Raw genomic sequence first — 16865 nt, 5'->3', positions numbered from 1 at the left:
CTTCACCTCAGCCTCCCAAAGGCGCGGGATTACAGGCTGAACCACCGAGCCTAGCTCCTCCTCACATCTTATGACCAGAGGCCTGACCTGCCTTTGTTGCACACTATTTTTAAAGAACGCTTATGCAGTTAAGAGTCTTGAAAGACAACCTTCCTCTGAAGTAAAAGGCTGGTTTGCAGATAGCCTTGGGAAGTAGAGATGGTGCCTCCCTCTGGAGCAAAGGGCAGTATGCTTACTGTCTAGTACAATGAATGTATCTCCCTCACGATCTAAAAATGTGCTATCTCTATTATAAAACATCCAGATTTTCTCATACAAGGTTTCTCTCTTGTAAAGCAACTCACTGCATGTGCAGATATCACCTGACCTTCTTTCTTCTGTCCAATGAGAATAGCACAAAAATACTGATGCCCTAGCTACTACTAATTTTGTGAGTAATAAAGTCCTTTATCTCTGACCCTTCATTATCTATGATAGCACGGCAAACTAACTTATTATTCTTCAAGAAAGGTAAAATCCCAGACCCTGAACAATCCTTGACAATAATGATGATACTTTTTAAAGACATCACTTCTACATTATCTCACAAGTAAAAGACCATGGTCAAGTTATTCATTTTACATATACTTGCTGTGATGAAACTTGATGGTATACAGATAACTGTTTTGTTATGAAGGTCAGGGAAAGAAAACCTTATCTTACTAAATATCACAGAAATAAGCATAGATTTTCATATGCATGTGCCTGTGTATGGGTATTTCTACTTGAAGGTAAATATCAGGTAAGCTTAACTGAATGATCATAGTTTAAATTTAGCATTCAGAAGTAATAAAAATAATAGCTAGTTCTCATAGAGAGCTTACTATGTTCTTGTTATTGATCTAAATGCATTTCTTATATTGACTGATTTAGGTGACTCATCTTTGGTTACAAGTACACTTTTTTCCCAAAGTAATTGGACAAATCTGTTTGCATGTTAAGTAGGAGATATATGGCAAGAAAACTTTGGCATTCAATTTACTTTAGAAACTAGATTTTATTCATATTTTGAATTAATGTGTTTTATTAATAAAGCAAAATATGTTCTGATACATTATGTCTGAGTCACTATGATCCAAGTTCCATATATATAAACTTAGATTTTTTTATAAATATTTTAGGTTCAGGATTAAAATTTTAATTGTTTTATTTGCAAAGTAAGGCTAGAATTTAACATAGAGACAAAGACTTTCAGAAGGTTTAATGATTTTGAGTTGTGTTCCTTTTATTGGAAATTTCATTTGCATCCTTTAGTGACTGAAATGAAGATCAACTATTTGGCATTGGTTAACAAATTGTTATTTAGAGTGGATTGGACACCATAATTCACCTATTCATCAGTGTACACACTTTTAGAGTACAATTAGTTTTTAATACTCTATAAGGTTCATTATTATGAGTTGAACAATTCTTCCAGGAAAGGATTTTGGCCAAAGACTTCTGGCTTCATATTAAGTAAATAGATTGAAGTCCCACTAACATGTATTTCTTAATTCTTGTCTTCGGCATTCGCTTCATTATGTATTTGATAGTCTTCATAAGTGAATTTCTACTCATTTATGAAGGTACACTGACCATATCATATATTTGACTTGAACTCTGGAGATATTTTTCTTAGATAGGCTCTGTCTCAAGACAATATTTCATGGTCAACTTTTGACTATTTAATTTTATTTGGAAGTAATAACAAATATTTGTAGCAATAAAAATCATCACACTCATATCCACAGGACATAATGAAGCTTTCAAAAAGGATCTACCTCCAGCCTTTTAGTGGTGATTTTTTTTTAAGTGCAAAAACGATAGTATCTCTCAAAACTTGAAGCTTTTTTTGTGGAGACTGAGAATTTTAACTTTGTTTTTGACTTTAAGGGCAGAAAATTTTTGAAACTTCTCACCATTACATGCAAATTGGGTGCAAAATATATTAAACTTTCTATACTACGCTATATGATATACATGGTATTACATGTAACTATACATCTGTATATTTATGTACATATATGTATTCTGTGTGTTGTCAATGCTAAAAGGATTTTTTATGTTGTGCCTGAAATAATACAAAAACTAATACAATCTATTTATTCTAGAATTTAATATGTATTTAAAAAGGAGTAACCATTTATATTTTCAGGTAAATAATATTATTAACTAATAATGTTGAGCCTGTGTAGGTTTTAAATAGGTCAAATCCATGTCGCCTTGATGTTGCATATCACAGTGAGCTACTTTGTGGTAGTAAAATACATATTTTTATTTGTGAGAGCTTTATCAGAGAACACCGGTGGGAGTAATATGAGAAAACAGTTTTCTTATAGGGGTTTTCTTTTTTTTTTTTTTTTTTGAGTTGGAGTCTCACTCTGTCACCCAGACTGGAGTGCAGTGGCCGCTCCCGGCCACCACAGCCTCAACCTGCTGGGCTCCAGCGATCCTTCCACATCAGCCTTCCGAGTAGCCGGAATTACAGGCATGCGCTACCATGCCCAGCTGATTTTTTGATTTATTGTAGAGATGAGGTCTCGCTGCCCAGGCAGGTCTCGAACCCGCGGGCTCAGGCAATCCACTCACCTCAGCCTCCCAAAGGCGCGAGATTACAGGCTGAACCACCGAGCCCGGCTGGGGTTTTCTTATACAATTGTGAGAGCTGTTGAATAAATCAATGAAAGTTGTCTGCCTCTGAGACAGGTCATGGTCCTGAAGTTGTTGTGGGTAATCAGAATTGACATTAGAGGAGAAAAGCTGGAAATGAAGTAGGAAGAACAAAGGTAAACTGAGACCCACAAGTACAAACTGGGGAGAGAAACCCAGAGGGCAAATGAGGACCAGTTTCTCTCTTTCACTGCTTCCAACCTTTTGTGGGTCCATCTAGGTGACCTGAAGAAGAAACTGGTGACTTTTGCCATGGAGGTGACCAGGTAGTAGGATTAGGTCTTAGAGAAGCCAAAGAATGAAATTTGTTGGAAGCTGAAGGAGCTGGAGGGCTGTGTCCTGCCGCTGTTTCCAAAATGACCAGCAGATCAGATCAACCTGGCGAGGGTTATGGTTGCAGCTTAATTTATTCCTTCCAAATCTCATGCAGCTTTCTTTTACAGCCAACTTTAACTAACCTACAGGAAAACTAATTCAAGGAAAATTATTTCCAGCTTATCTAAGTTGACACAGTACAATTCAGCCACAACTATTGACTGATAATTACTGTATTTCCTATGCACTGAGAAAATGAATCATATTACTTACTGCTTTGATAACAGAGTGATTATAATTGACAGTCCTTCACTGTCAGATAACTGGGATTACATGAAAATTCTATTGAACAAAATGTAATTTCCCTTTGTAGCTGAAATGGGCAAAGTTTTTGATGAGTTATTATAATTTATAGTCCACAATGTTGGATGACTGGAATTTTATGAAAATTCTAATGAAGAAAATGCAATTTCCTCTTGTTACAGAAATAGGCATAGATTAGTATTCAAAGCATTTTTGTCAAATTTGCCTCTGCTTAGCACCAAATAAGAGATTAAACTATATTAACTATATCCTTAGAAATTAGAATTGTGAATTCACAATTGAGCTCTAGAATATTATGTGAAATAATGTGAGGGTTAAGTAGTCATGAGAAACTATCCAAACCAATAGAGATTATTGACGATTTTAAGAACTGAATAACCACTTACCTATCAATTAATAAATGCTAGGCGTTGTGCTAAGTACTTTACATAGAGTATTCCTAGTCTCATTTTTAATTGAGGAGACTGAGGCTCAGAGATTCTATGTAACTTTCTGATAGTCACACAGCAAATAGATGATAATGAAGTAATTCTAACCCATGTCTAACTGACTTTAAAGCATACGATTCATGTAAGTAACTACTTCTATGCTATATCTAGATTATTATTATGACTGTGATTATTTTACCCTGGATGATTTCTTTAATTTTTTTAGAGTACCTTTTCAAAGTAAATATCTTAGAATAAGTAACATTGTCATTAAATATTAATAAATATGAATATTTATTAACCCCAAATTCAATTGTATTCAAAAATTATTTCTATAGCCGGGCTCAGTGGCTCAGCCTGTAATCCCAGCACTTTGGGAGGCTGAGGTGAGTGGATTGCCTGAGTCTGCGGGTTCGAGACCTGCCTGGGCAACTTGGCGAGACTTCATCTCTACAATAAATCAAAATGAGCCGGGCGTGGTAGCGCGCGCCTGTAGTTCCAGCTACTTGGAAGGCTGAGGTGGAAGGATCGCCGGGGCCCAGCAGGTCAAGGCTGCGGTGGCTGGAAGCTGCCAGTGCACTCCAGTCTGGGTGACAGAGTGAGACTCCAACACATACACACAAAAAAATTATTTCTATGAGTCTATATCTATCTATGTGTATATGTAGTTATATTTAGGAGGATTATTATATATACATGTTATTTGGAGAAATAGTCATTAAAATGCCAGAAAAAATGAAATTGTGAAATGTTCTCTTTAATATGTAATTCTATACAAAGCATATCCCAACTTGACGGGTTGGGAACAAAATTATGCCATCATATACGTTGTGATGGCTAAAATATTTTCAGCAATAATACATTTAAATGTCTTTTGACTAAGCAAAAGGTGACCTCCAATAACTCACATACCCACTTTCTATTGTTTGTGTTACTGTGTTAGGGCTACCATAATAAAGTGCCATAGACTGAAAGGCTTTTTGAACAGAATTTATGTTCTCCTAGTTCTGGAGACTTGAAGTCTAAGATGGGTTTAAGTAGGGTTGGTTTCTGAGGCTTCTCTCTTTGACTTATAGGTTACTACCTTCTTGCTGCCTCTTCACTTGGCTGTCCCTCTGTACACTCATGCCTTTCATGTCTCCCTGTGTGTCCAAATTTTTTTATTATAAAGACACCACCCTGATTAGGTTAGATTTTCCCATAAAGGCCTCATTTTCACTCAGTCGCCTCTTTAAAGGCCCTATCTAGGTGAGTGAATTGACTGAGCCCACAGGTTCGAGACCCGCCTGGGCAGCAAGACCTCATCTCTACAATAAATCAAAAAATCAGTCGGGCATGGTAGCGCACGCCTGTAGTTCCGGCTACTTGGAAGGCTGAGGCGGAAGGATCACCGGAGCCCAGCAGGTCAAGGCTGCGGTGGCCGGGAGCAGCCACTGCACTCCAGTCTGGGTGACAGAGTGAGACTCCAACTCAAAAAATAAAATAAAATAAAGGCCCTATCTCCAACTACAATATATTCCAAGGTCCTGTGGGTTAGGGATACAAGGTATCAGTTTTGAGAAGTTGGAATTCAGCAAACTACAAGATCTTACAACTCTGTTTTAATAATTTGTTAGCCCTGTAGGCATATGACTTCTTTTCAACTCTTTTTATATTGCAAAATTTCTTTCATTTCTAATGTACTTTTTAAGCTCTTTCTACAGCAATTAAACTTTAGGCCACTATTTTTTTTAAAAAGTAGAAGAAGGAAAGAAAAAAAGCCTAACTGTGTGAAATTTGCTATAGGCACTTGCATTTGAATAAGTCTGATACATTGGTGTCTATGTCACAAGTACTAAACTTGGTTAAGGAGTCTCCAATTACTAGAAGATACGTTAATAAAATATTTTATAATATTAATTATGTAACAGACTTTAGGACTCCAACAAGACGTTTTGACAATAAGAACGCCAACAAAAATTCATTTTTGATATTTGAGAAGGAAGACAGTAGAAAGGAGGTGTGTATGAATGAAATCATGCATTCCTCTAAAATGTGGGCTTTATTTTTTCTCTCCTTCCTCAAGGCTACATCTTCTGTGCAATTAAAGATGCAGTTCATCTCTCTTATTTGTGTAATCAATTATGTTATGGTAAGACATATATGTTACATTTAAATATGCCAAATAATCTTGTCCATGGTAAATTTCTTTAGATTGTAACTCTCCCTACTTGATGCAAATCAATGATGTGGTCGCTTTAAGACATGAATACTAAGTACTCAACAACTTGCATAAAATTAGTAGCCACAGACTATCATTTTTGAAATAAAAGGATTGTAAATATTTAGTGATTTTTCTGGTTTGGTAATAAACATTTAGGTAGATTTCATGTAATATTTTATTATTATCTGTATTCTTTGGAATATGAGATGAAGAAAGGTTATGCTAGATACATATGGTGGACCACAATCAAATCATGCCAATGAATTATACACATGTGAGGATTAATGAGAATGAATATAATAATATTAATGATTAATGAATATGATATATTAAATATTAATGATTAATGAGTATAATATAAAAGAAAATATAAGCCTAAAATAGATACCATATGCTTCTATGGTTCATATATAATTTCAAAGCAAAATTACTGAGCTCCTTTAAATAGTTAAAGGCAATCACACTTGTCAGTTTTTTCTAATATCATAATCTATAATGCCTACGTGTATTGCCATTTTGACCAAGTTTGAAGGTTCCAAGTGATTTGAAAAGAAAAAAGAAAGTTTATAAAATCTTGAACAATATTTCTAGAACTTCAAAACAAGTTGTCAATCCAAAGGGAAAAAGCTGTCAACTTGGTCACTTAATTGAAATAAGCATTAAGCTAAATGATTTGGGAGTCTTATCCTGAGTCTTCATTTAGTTCAATCATCTCATTTAAGGCACTTTAAATTTTAGCCTTCAATTATCATAGGCTTAAGGGTGATATAGTTCAATTAGTATGAATATGTTTACATGCCTAAATTGCTAGCTATAAAATAACATCGATTTTGTTGTCTTATTTTTATAAATGCATTTTTTAATCTCTGAAATTAATTGAAAAAAGTATTTATGTGGAAAGGTCTATTGGTTTTATTATGCCATTATTCTTCTAAATAGTGATGGTCAAAATATCTCCCAACATGGATAGCACAGCCTACTGACCGTTTTCAAAGGTGAATGTCAAAAAATTCCAACTCACAAATTTAACATTAGATGGCTTATATTAAAATTATAACATGGTTATATTTCATTTTATTTCATTATATGTCTCTCTGGAAAAGAAATTTCTAACACCCTTTAGTGAATGGCAAAGTACTAGAAAAAAGATGATTATGGATGATCGGATTACAGCTGCAATAACTCAATGTTAAAAGGAAAAAAAGACTAAACATTATTGCCAGATAAGTATGGGACAATTTAAATAGAGGGAGGATAAAGTGAGTGACAAGAACAATCTCACGGATTACTGCTTTGGCACGAAGATTCTAGTATTCAACTAGCTTGCCAAATAAATTGACCAGAGAAAAGAAAGTCAACAGATTAACTTCAGGAATTAAGCTTATTAATGGGTTTTCATGCAGAAATGTATCCACCCATCATGAGGAAAAGGTTTCCTTTGCTTTCCCAGCTGCTAGATTATACACAAAAATATTTCCACATAAATACTGATAAAATAGAGGTTTTTTTTTTCCTTTTACATGAATTTTACTGACCTGAGGCAATGCTATGCTCCACTCATTCATTCTGGAATGATTTATATTTGAGCCAGAACAAGTTGTTTGATTTAATCGTGAACTGAATATATTTGAATAGCGATTGCTCATGTTCACAAGTCTTCTCTCCTTTTTTTCTTTTCTCTTATTTAGAGTAAAATTTCACTGTTCCATCCATAATTTAAGAACATGCAAGGAGGTAATTGGAATTGGAGGTAAATCATATTCTTTTGTAGAAAGTATAATTATCGGAAGTTAGTTAAAAACACCTCAATTCTGTTTTAATTTTCATGCATGGAGCAGTTGTTTTGACAGATGGATGGACTTTATTTTTGTAACCGTCCAGGAAAAGTCTGTGCAACACAGTCTAATCAGTGCTACATTTCTGTAATGTTTGTTTTTGAATCACGGTGCTTTTGGCTCCTATATCTTTTTCTAGGGGTAGACATTTCCTTCTAAATTTATTTTTCCAGGCTAATACCTTTATGCATCATTCCTTTATTCATTTAATCTGAAAAGACTAACCCATACAAAATAAGTGTAAGTGGTTCATCACTAAGAACGATGAATTACCACTCCTCAGGTGTGGATTTGACTTTTACAGGTTTATAATTGTCCTTCTACTTTTAAGCTAACAATTTAGAATGCTATTATTCTGGAGTAAATTTCAGTAAAATAAGGGGTCAATCTGGTTGCCTGACTCTTAGACATCCAACTTGTTGCTAAACTTGTCTGTATACATCAACTTAAATTCCAAAAGGGATCAAGGTTTGAAAAATAAATTCATTTTGAACTGATTCCACTCTCTTTATTACATTGTAAATCCTCCAGTGCTGAGCAAAGCAGTGCAGTAGTTTAAGGCCAAAAAGTACATTACATTCGGAGTTTTAAGAATCGTCATGGTTCAAGAAAAGGTCAGAAACACTCTTCTTCTGTCTCCCCAGAGCAGAAATGTGTGAAGTGTGTTTCCTTTTTCTGCCACGCTTCCTTCTTTTTTAGAGGAATGTCCAAACTGCTTCCAAATAAAATGAATATCCTGTTTTAGAACACTCAAAAACCTTGGCAGCCACAAGTTAGAAAGTGAAGGCAAATGAATGACAGGATTGATAGTCTTTTATGTAGGTTTCTGTTAAGAACAAATCCTTACCAACAATGTCTCTTTCAAGTTTTGGTTCTTCTCTGTCCAGTTCTTTTAATTCGTTTTCCTCTTCCATTGTTGTTGATGAGTCTCCTCTCAGCTATTTTTAACCAATTCTGGAAGTATTTCTTTCCATTCTTTTGTTTCATTTCAAGTATCTTTACACCCTATAAGCCCAAGAAATTTCTTTGCATTCTGTTTGCATCAACCTTCACTTTCAAAATAATATTGAGCTTGCCCCAGGGCATGGCAACAATACAAGCTCCTGCCAACTGGGAGAGTTCAGTGGGGAATGAAGAGAATCATTCCAGGCCTCAGGCCAATAGGGTGGGTCTAGTTGCTTTGTAACACAGATAGACTCCCCTTATCGGCATTCTCAATTGAACCATTTGCCAGGTTTCCCAGCTATGGTCTAGTGATAGAGTTTGTTCCATCAGCTCTGTAGAGGAATCAGTGCCATATTATAGTGGTTCTTCTTTAACTGTTAACAGAGAACAGATTAAAATTATGATATCTATTGTGACACAATTACATTATTTCAAGAACCCTGAGAGTTTTTCATCATTAATTATAATCTGCTAATTTCCTTCAAAGGACAGATGTAGACATTAATACATTGTCAATTAGTTATTCAGTCGATAAGAGAAAAAGAGCCCACAAATTCTATCATAGTAGGATTCATAGCTGTTGCAGAGGTAACATGAGCCTTTGTTTTCTTCACAAGTAACCCTACTCAAAAAATATTTTCTTCCTTACTTATTATGAAGAACTAAGTTCTCTCTTTAAATTTCTAGGATGCACCTAGATGTTACTCAAAGGACTAGAAAATGTGGTTTTGCAGACAAAATTGTGTGCATATTTTTAAAGGCATGGCAGGCAAACTGAAATCCTATTCTTTTCTAAAATAAAAAAGACATCCATCTGGGTTTGCCACTATTATTTATTAGAATATCTGTTTGCTTACCAATATATACACAGCCAATTTCTTGGTTTGAGCATATGGTGCTGGAACTGGTTATTTCTAATCTTGAATACTATAATATTGAGCTGACAATTAATGATGATTATCTCTATATAAAAGCAGAATATGTGGCCACCTACGTGTTTCAGAGTAAACATTTTCCTGAAACAGGCTTCTTTGAAAATGACTGAAGATTTTTAAGAGTACAAATAAATCCTTTGGGTTAGACTCATGAATGCCTCATTTGTAAATGAGTTTATCAGATGTTTCCCTTTCCACAACCTCTTCCCTCTGCCCAAGCATTCATGCCCTATTCTCTTGGGGAAGGAAGAGAGACTGTTACAGAATGGAGAGTTTATTGCTAAGAGCTCTGAAAGTTAAGTTGTATCTGTTTCATAGTTTTCCCTAGGATATACCCTGGTTAAAGTGAAACATAGATGACATACACATACCCTTTTAAGCTAGGAAATATTTCCTCATGACTTGCCAAATCAATTATTTCAGAGAGTAATTTTATGTTATAATGCCTGAGCTGACAAAAGAAAGACTCAGGATCGATGTAGCAAAGCAGTGGAAGAAATTATGTTTATTTTAGTTACTCTTCCCAAACTATTCAGCATATATATTAAGAAGGCATGAGTGAGAAGCCATAACTTGAAACATTTCCATTTTGCTCCAAATAGTTCTAATTCACCTGTAAGACAATGTATTCTAAGGACATCAGGTTACATTCTAGAAAAATCAGTGATTTTTTGAAAAACTTATTTTAATTTAATTATCAATTAATCTGCTCAAGTTTGGTTGCCTGCTTCTTATTTTATGGCAGAAATATAGTTACAACCAAAATCATCAGGTGCAAACATAGAATACGAATGTCATGTGCAAATACACTCAAATTTACATCTCAGTTATAAGCTCCAGCTGACTATATAGAGAATGGCTATGAGTGTAACACACCTACATGTGCCAGGACCAACCCAACCCTCTCTTATGCTTGCCAACCTTACTTGTACTATCGTCTGCTTTTCATCTTTGTCAGCATTTTTAGTTACACATTTGGTTCTTAATTCTAAAAGCTATAGGAAAAAAAAACTACTAGTTAACAAAGTCTCTATGGTCAATAACAAAATTATTTTCAGTGCAGTTATTATTTAGCATGTGAATACTCATTTGTGTATTTTCATAATGTGTTACTAGTGATATTTATACTTCATATTAACAGAGACAGATAACATTATCTTTTAATTTTGTTTTCTTTTTCTAAAATGAAACTCAAAGCTGATTTCTGCAAGGAAATTTTACTATCGTGTTCATTGAATTAATCATTCAAATAATTTGCTGCTTTTTTCATTTCTGGAAAAATCACCCATCATTGGTTACCTTAAAACTTTTATTATTACACTTTTATATAAATAAGTTTAAAATAGTTTTAAAGAAAGAGGTGTGGAAGGGCATATATTTGTTCCCCCCAAATAATAAGAAATTCTATATTTTTAATGAGTGTAATACTATATTTTTAATATGTGTAATACTACAAACAAAACAATAGAATAATAAGCCCAAAACATGTAAAAGGGATGGTAAAAAAAAAAAAAAAAGAGGAAAGAAAGATAGAAAAGAAATCTGTTCAAGCATGCCTGGCACCCTAGAGGATACCTCAGTCATGCTGATTGCTGCAACTCATTGGTTTTTCTTTTGTCTTACAGAAAGAATGTGCTAATTTCATCAAGGTACTTAAGGCATATAATCAAACTCACTTGTATGCCTGTGGAACTGGGGCTTTTCATCCAATTTGCACCTACATTGAAATTGGACATCATCCTGAGGTAAGGCCGGCTTTTTAAAAATTGTGTTTGTCCATGACCCCCTCTATTCAAATGCTTCATTACCAATTTCTTCAGCTCATTTCACGTCTGGTTCACTATTCAGTGGGACCTACTTCAGATTTAGATGCTGTTATTAATTTTAATCTATGAATGCAAAACGAATAAGACCATCACTCAACACAAACTATGGAACAGGAGGAAGCAAGAAAGAAAGTGTTTGGTTTCACCCTGGATTACAGAGTCCAATCCATTTTGCATGTGCAGCAGATGTCAGTAGGCTGAATGTGTAGCTTCGTCTCCATGTGTATATTGCCAGCTTGCCCCTCCCTTTCCATCTTCAGCCAGAAGTGTCTGCCACCCAGTTGTTTCCTTCTGCCCAAGGATTAGGAAGGGATGCTGTCATGTACACAATGATTTGATCTCATATTTTACCCAAATTAGTCACATTTGTGTTCTTGCTCAGCTAAGCTTTTATGTTTTTTGTTATTATTTTGGTGGTATGAAAAAGAAAAAAAAATTTAAATTTATTCATTCCTTCTAAAAGATGTTTTAGTGAGAAAATTTAAGGAGGAAATTATAGTTAGATAAATTTAAGTAAAAATCAAAATAAAGAAAAAGTTGCTAATATTGAAAGAGTTTGATGAATCCAGCTTATCAAAAGTCTTTGACTATAAACCTTTTTGGCACAAAATCCGAAGAGGAACAAAGGTGTCCATATTAGAAAATAATTTGTGATGGAAATTTCTTCAAAATTGGAATTCAGAAATACTCATCAAGCAAAGGACCTGTTCTCAAAATATTTCTAGTATCCTAAAGATAAAAAGCTTATCGCTTAAACTTTTTAAACTGTCCTAAAGCGATACAAATGTCTTTTCATCCAAAGGTTTCCACATCAAAACAGTTGGTAATATACCATCTTTGTGTAAGAAGGCACCTAAAAGGCTATGTGGTTGCCAGACTAAACACAATTTTTTTTCTTCCCGATGAACCTGGAAAGAATAAGACACTTTCCAGTTCCCAACAACAGTTTAAGCAATTGCCCCTTGGCTGCCTATTCCCCCACCACAGGCTTCCCCTTTTCCCTTCAACAAGCACATATGTTACCCTTCTTGCTTACAGATTTAAGATTTAAGTAAAAAGTAACTTTAGAAAAAGAAGTTCTACTTAGATTGCTTGTTTTACGTCGATGAAGTTAGGAATAAATTTATGTACATGGTCCTGGTGACTTAGTACACCTAATTTGTTTTAATACCTGATTAAATCATAGCCCCTTCCCCTTTGCTATCATTTCCATTATTTGTAAATGTGACAGGGTGACTGTCCCACTTCTCTATACTCTGGAGATAGCGCCAGAGATTTCCTTCCACATCACATTGTACTTTTGACGTCTGTCAAGAATCATGCATTGCGTGGTTGGCAATGGAGTCAGGAATGCTGAACTTCTAGCACAGATTAACTGGCAGACCTGGACTTCAGTGTCACATCTGGCTTTAGATCTTTCCCTACAACTTTACTAGCTGTGGAACACTAGAGACATTTCTTAACCTCTCTGAGACTCTGTTTCATAATATGCAAAACAAACTAAACAAAACCTTTTGAGCCTCTGTGTCCCTATATTTTAAATGAGAAGTTGACTTATTACCTCTAAGTGCCTTCCAACCCTCCTAGCAAAGTATGACTCATTGACTTATTTTTTTGTTATAGAAACTCAAGGAGTTTTAATGTCATCATTGTTAAAAGCATGTACTCTGGCCTCAGACTGCAGGGCTTTTATCCAATCTCAGTTTAATACTAGCTGCTTGATCTGGTGCAAGTTATTTACTCTGCATCTATGTTTCTGAGCTAGAAAGTTGGAATGAAAATGATCTCTACATCATATAGTTATCATGAAAGTTAAACATTGTCTAACATAATAGGTGCTAAAAAAAAGCCAATTAATATTAGAAAATATAATTACTTTAAAAACCTGCATGTGTTTAAATACAAAATATAAATCTACATCTCAGGTTAAAAGCTACTGCTGTTTTGCTTTCTAGTAATTATCACCTTGCCTCTGAAAGCTCTCTCACTTCATCAGAGGTTGTAACTCACAGCACTGGGCTCTCATGATTGCTGGATGATTCTGTGCTTACCTCAATTTCTTCCATTTTAAAATGTGAGACTTTATGATGTTGACAGTCATTTAACTTTAAATGCCAGATGCTATTTCTGCATTTGTATCATTTTCCCCCAAATGTTGCCTTTTTTCTTTCTGAAATTGCTATTTGATGGAGTTAACAGCATATTCCCTCTTCTACACATCAACGACTCATTGCTGCCTTATGAATGGGTAGGTGGGGGAATAAAGAGACACGGGTTCTGGAGCCAAGCCATTTACCCAATATCTCCTCCACCAAAATATTAAACAAATAAAGCTGTCCATCTGAACTTTCTGAGGTGAGAGAGTGAGGTGAAAGTATTTTTCTGAGACTCTGAAACTCAGAGGATTTGAGAGATGTCCTCCTTCAGAAACTTCAGTGAGTTTGATTTAAATGACAACTATAGATTGGGAAATACTGTTCCGGGCTGTTTAGGAGGTCAGAAGAAAGATGATTATGCAATTACCTGGGGAACTTGGGCAGTCTAGACAGTCAATCTAGGAAATTCTGGAAAAGATATTATCAAGATAGCTTGTCTAGACTACATCAAATTTAATTTTCAATGCTTAAGCTGCCTTAAGAGAGAATCTGCTTTAAATTGATTCGTACTCTCTTATTTATAACGCCACCCTTGGATTCAAAGTTATTCTGTGTTTGTGAAATTGAGAAAAAGAGACAGCATATGTTTTATACTGTTAATAAAAGAATGACAGTAATGAAAAGATTGAAAGAGAAATAAAAAGAACAATCAGGACATAAGCCAGGACTGTTGAATTAGAGTTCATAAACTCCATGAAGTTTTTCATATATCAACTTTTGTTTACAGAGGTGGCTCTTCAGATGAAGGACCCAGCTTTCTTCTAAATCCTAGTTTAGAAGACTCATGTATAGTTTACTGTTATTTGACCCACAGTTTCCTTTTAAGATATTGTTCAGTTTTTATATAATATAAATACTTTTTTAATCAATATTTTTTATTATGATATTGTGGGGTACAGTTAAGGGTTAGGTATACAAATATGCTTCGTTCAGGCCCCCTTGTTGATAAGAGGTATCTCCCTGTCCCCAGACAGATGTTTACTACCATTAGTCCCATCCCCTTCCCCTCCCCCTCCATAGTTTCCCACCACTGTCAGTCATTTTCTGATGGTAGTACATTGGATGATCAAGGTCCACTATATGAGTGAGAACATGTGATACTCATATCTTTGTTTCTGTGAGAGGTCACTTAGTATTATAGACTCTAGTTCCATCCAGGTTGCTGCGAAATTCATGATTTTGTTCTTTTTTATGGCTGCATAGTATTCCATTGTGTATATGTACCACATTTTTTTAATCCAGTCCTCTTTTGATGGACAGCATGGTTGGTTCCAGGTTCTTGCTATTGTGAACAATGCTGCAATAAACATTCGTGTGCAGGTATCTTTTTGATAGAGTGATTTGAGTTCTTCAGGGTATATTCCCAGTAGGGGGATTGCAGGGTCATATGGGAGGTTGATATTTAGAGCTTTTAGGGATCACCACACTGCTTTCCACAGAGGTTGCACTAGTTTACACTCCCACCAACAGTGTAGAAGGGTTCCCTTTTCGCCACACCCTCTCCAACAACTGTTATTTTTTGAGTTATTGATAATTGCCATTCTGACTGGAGTTAGGTGATATCTCAGTGTGGTTTTGATTTGCATCTCCCTGATGATTAGTGAGGTTGAACATTTCTTCATATGTCTGTTGGCTGCTCGGATGTCTTCCCCTGTGAGGTGTCTATTCATATCTTTTGCCCATTTTATAATGGGGTTGTTTGTTTTTTTCTTTTCAGCACATTTGGGTTCCTTGTAGATCCAAGATGTTAAACCTTTGTCAGACCTGGAGTTGGCAAATACTTTTTCCCAGTCTGTAGGCTGTCTCCCTGCTCTCTTGATGATTTCTTCAGCTTTGAAAAAGGACATTTCACTTTTTGCTGTTATCGAGACTTTCACAAACATTTTTACATTTGTTTTTTTCTTTGCAGTGTTATTCCTTTAAAATAACTTATTGTCTTACGTTCAGTTTTCGAGTAAGTAGAAACCCCATTCTTAGAAAATGACATTGTGGATTTACCCTTCTAGAGGACAGAATGCCACAGAAATAAAGGCATCACTTTGAAGCAATTCAGCCCTCTCTTTATCATTTAACAGTTTTGTATCTTATAGGAGGAAATTAATATTCCTTTTAATAATTCAACAGTTTGCAAAATAACCTTCACTTTGACATTCTATTTTTTAAAATAGACCTCTTTCCTCTAAACAAAGCAACACAGTTGAAGTACTTAATGAAAGAGATAGAATTGGGGAAATGCATCCTTAGGTTATTTCATTGTTGTGTAAAACATCATAAGCCTACTATACACCTAGGCTAGATGTTTTAGACTATTGTTCTTAGGTGATAAACTTGTACAGCATATTACTGTACTGAATCCTATAGACAATTGTAACACAGTGGTAAGTAACTGTATATCTAAGCATAGAGAAGGCCTTATTGTGACTGTGATGTCACTAGGCAATAAGAATTTTTTAGATCCATTATAGTCTTATGGAATCACTGTCCTATAGGCTGTCTGTCATTAACCAAAATGTTATGTTGTACATGATTGTATTTACATTCCTGAATAGTGTATTCCAAAATCTACTTTTGCTATATTGTAGATCCCTTCTGACCACACACAGTATGTCATTGATTGCTATATTAAACAGATTTTCTGTTTCCTGTGATACATTTGGGAATTGGTAGACATATTAATTGACTGCAGTTCTATGAGATGTGTGTCAATCAATTCTTGGGTATCTGCCAGTAATACTGCAAACTACCATTGAGGTCACATACTTCATACACATGTGTGTGTTTATCATAAAATGCGTGCAGAGTTCATGGAAAAAAGATTCAGAGCTAGAGTACAGATGAGTTTTGAGTTTAAGCTCTCAACATCCATGCCATTCAAACGAACAGCATGAGTCATCCTTAAGAGACAGAAAATCCCCAAATGGCTTATAGTATATGGCATTTCCTCTTCAAATTTACATCTGTTAATAAAAAAATGTATGAATTTAGGAGGAGTATAGATTTTCGAAGAAGTCTCTGGATGTTTTCTCAAATTCCAAATGGGCCTCTTCTATATGCTGGCAGGAAATCTAAAGAAAGGTAGACTCAGATGAGAGCTGGAAAGTATTAACTTTATAAATACTTTCATAATGTCATGATCTCAATTTATTATAGAGCCAAAGGGACATTAATAAATGCAATGGGGCTTAATAGCTATCTCTAAGGCCGTTTCTA

At 35.0% G+C, this 16865-nt stretch overlaps 1 protein-coding gene across 1 annotated transcript in view; it reads left to right on the top strand.

Annotated features, from left to right (window-relative positions):
• Positions 1 to 16865, top strand: part of SEMA3A (semaphorin 3A) — a 525999-nt gene that overhangs the window by 378985 nt on the left and 130149 nt on the right. The window contains exon 7 of the mRNA XM_008054520.2: positions 11299 to 11418. Coding sequence (XP_008052711.1) covers positions 11299 to 11418 — 120 coding nt within the window. The remainder of the gene's footprint in view (positions 1 to 11298; positions 11419 to 16865) is intronic.

This window comes from Carlito syrichta, unplaced genomic scaffold (genome assembly GCF_000164805.1).
Source record: "Carlito syrichta isolate Samal-C Ts95f unplaced genomic scaffold, Tarsius_syrichta-2.0.1 Scaffold295875, whole genome shotgun sequence".
NCBI lineage: Eukaryota > Metazoa > Chordata > Mammalia > Primates > Tarsiidae > Carlito > Carlito syrichta.
The sequence above is the reverse complement of the archived record's forward strand: the minus strand, read 5'-3'. Positions and strand labels throughout refer to the sequence as shown.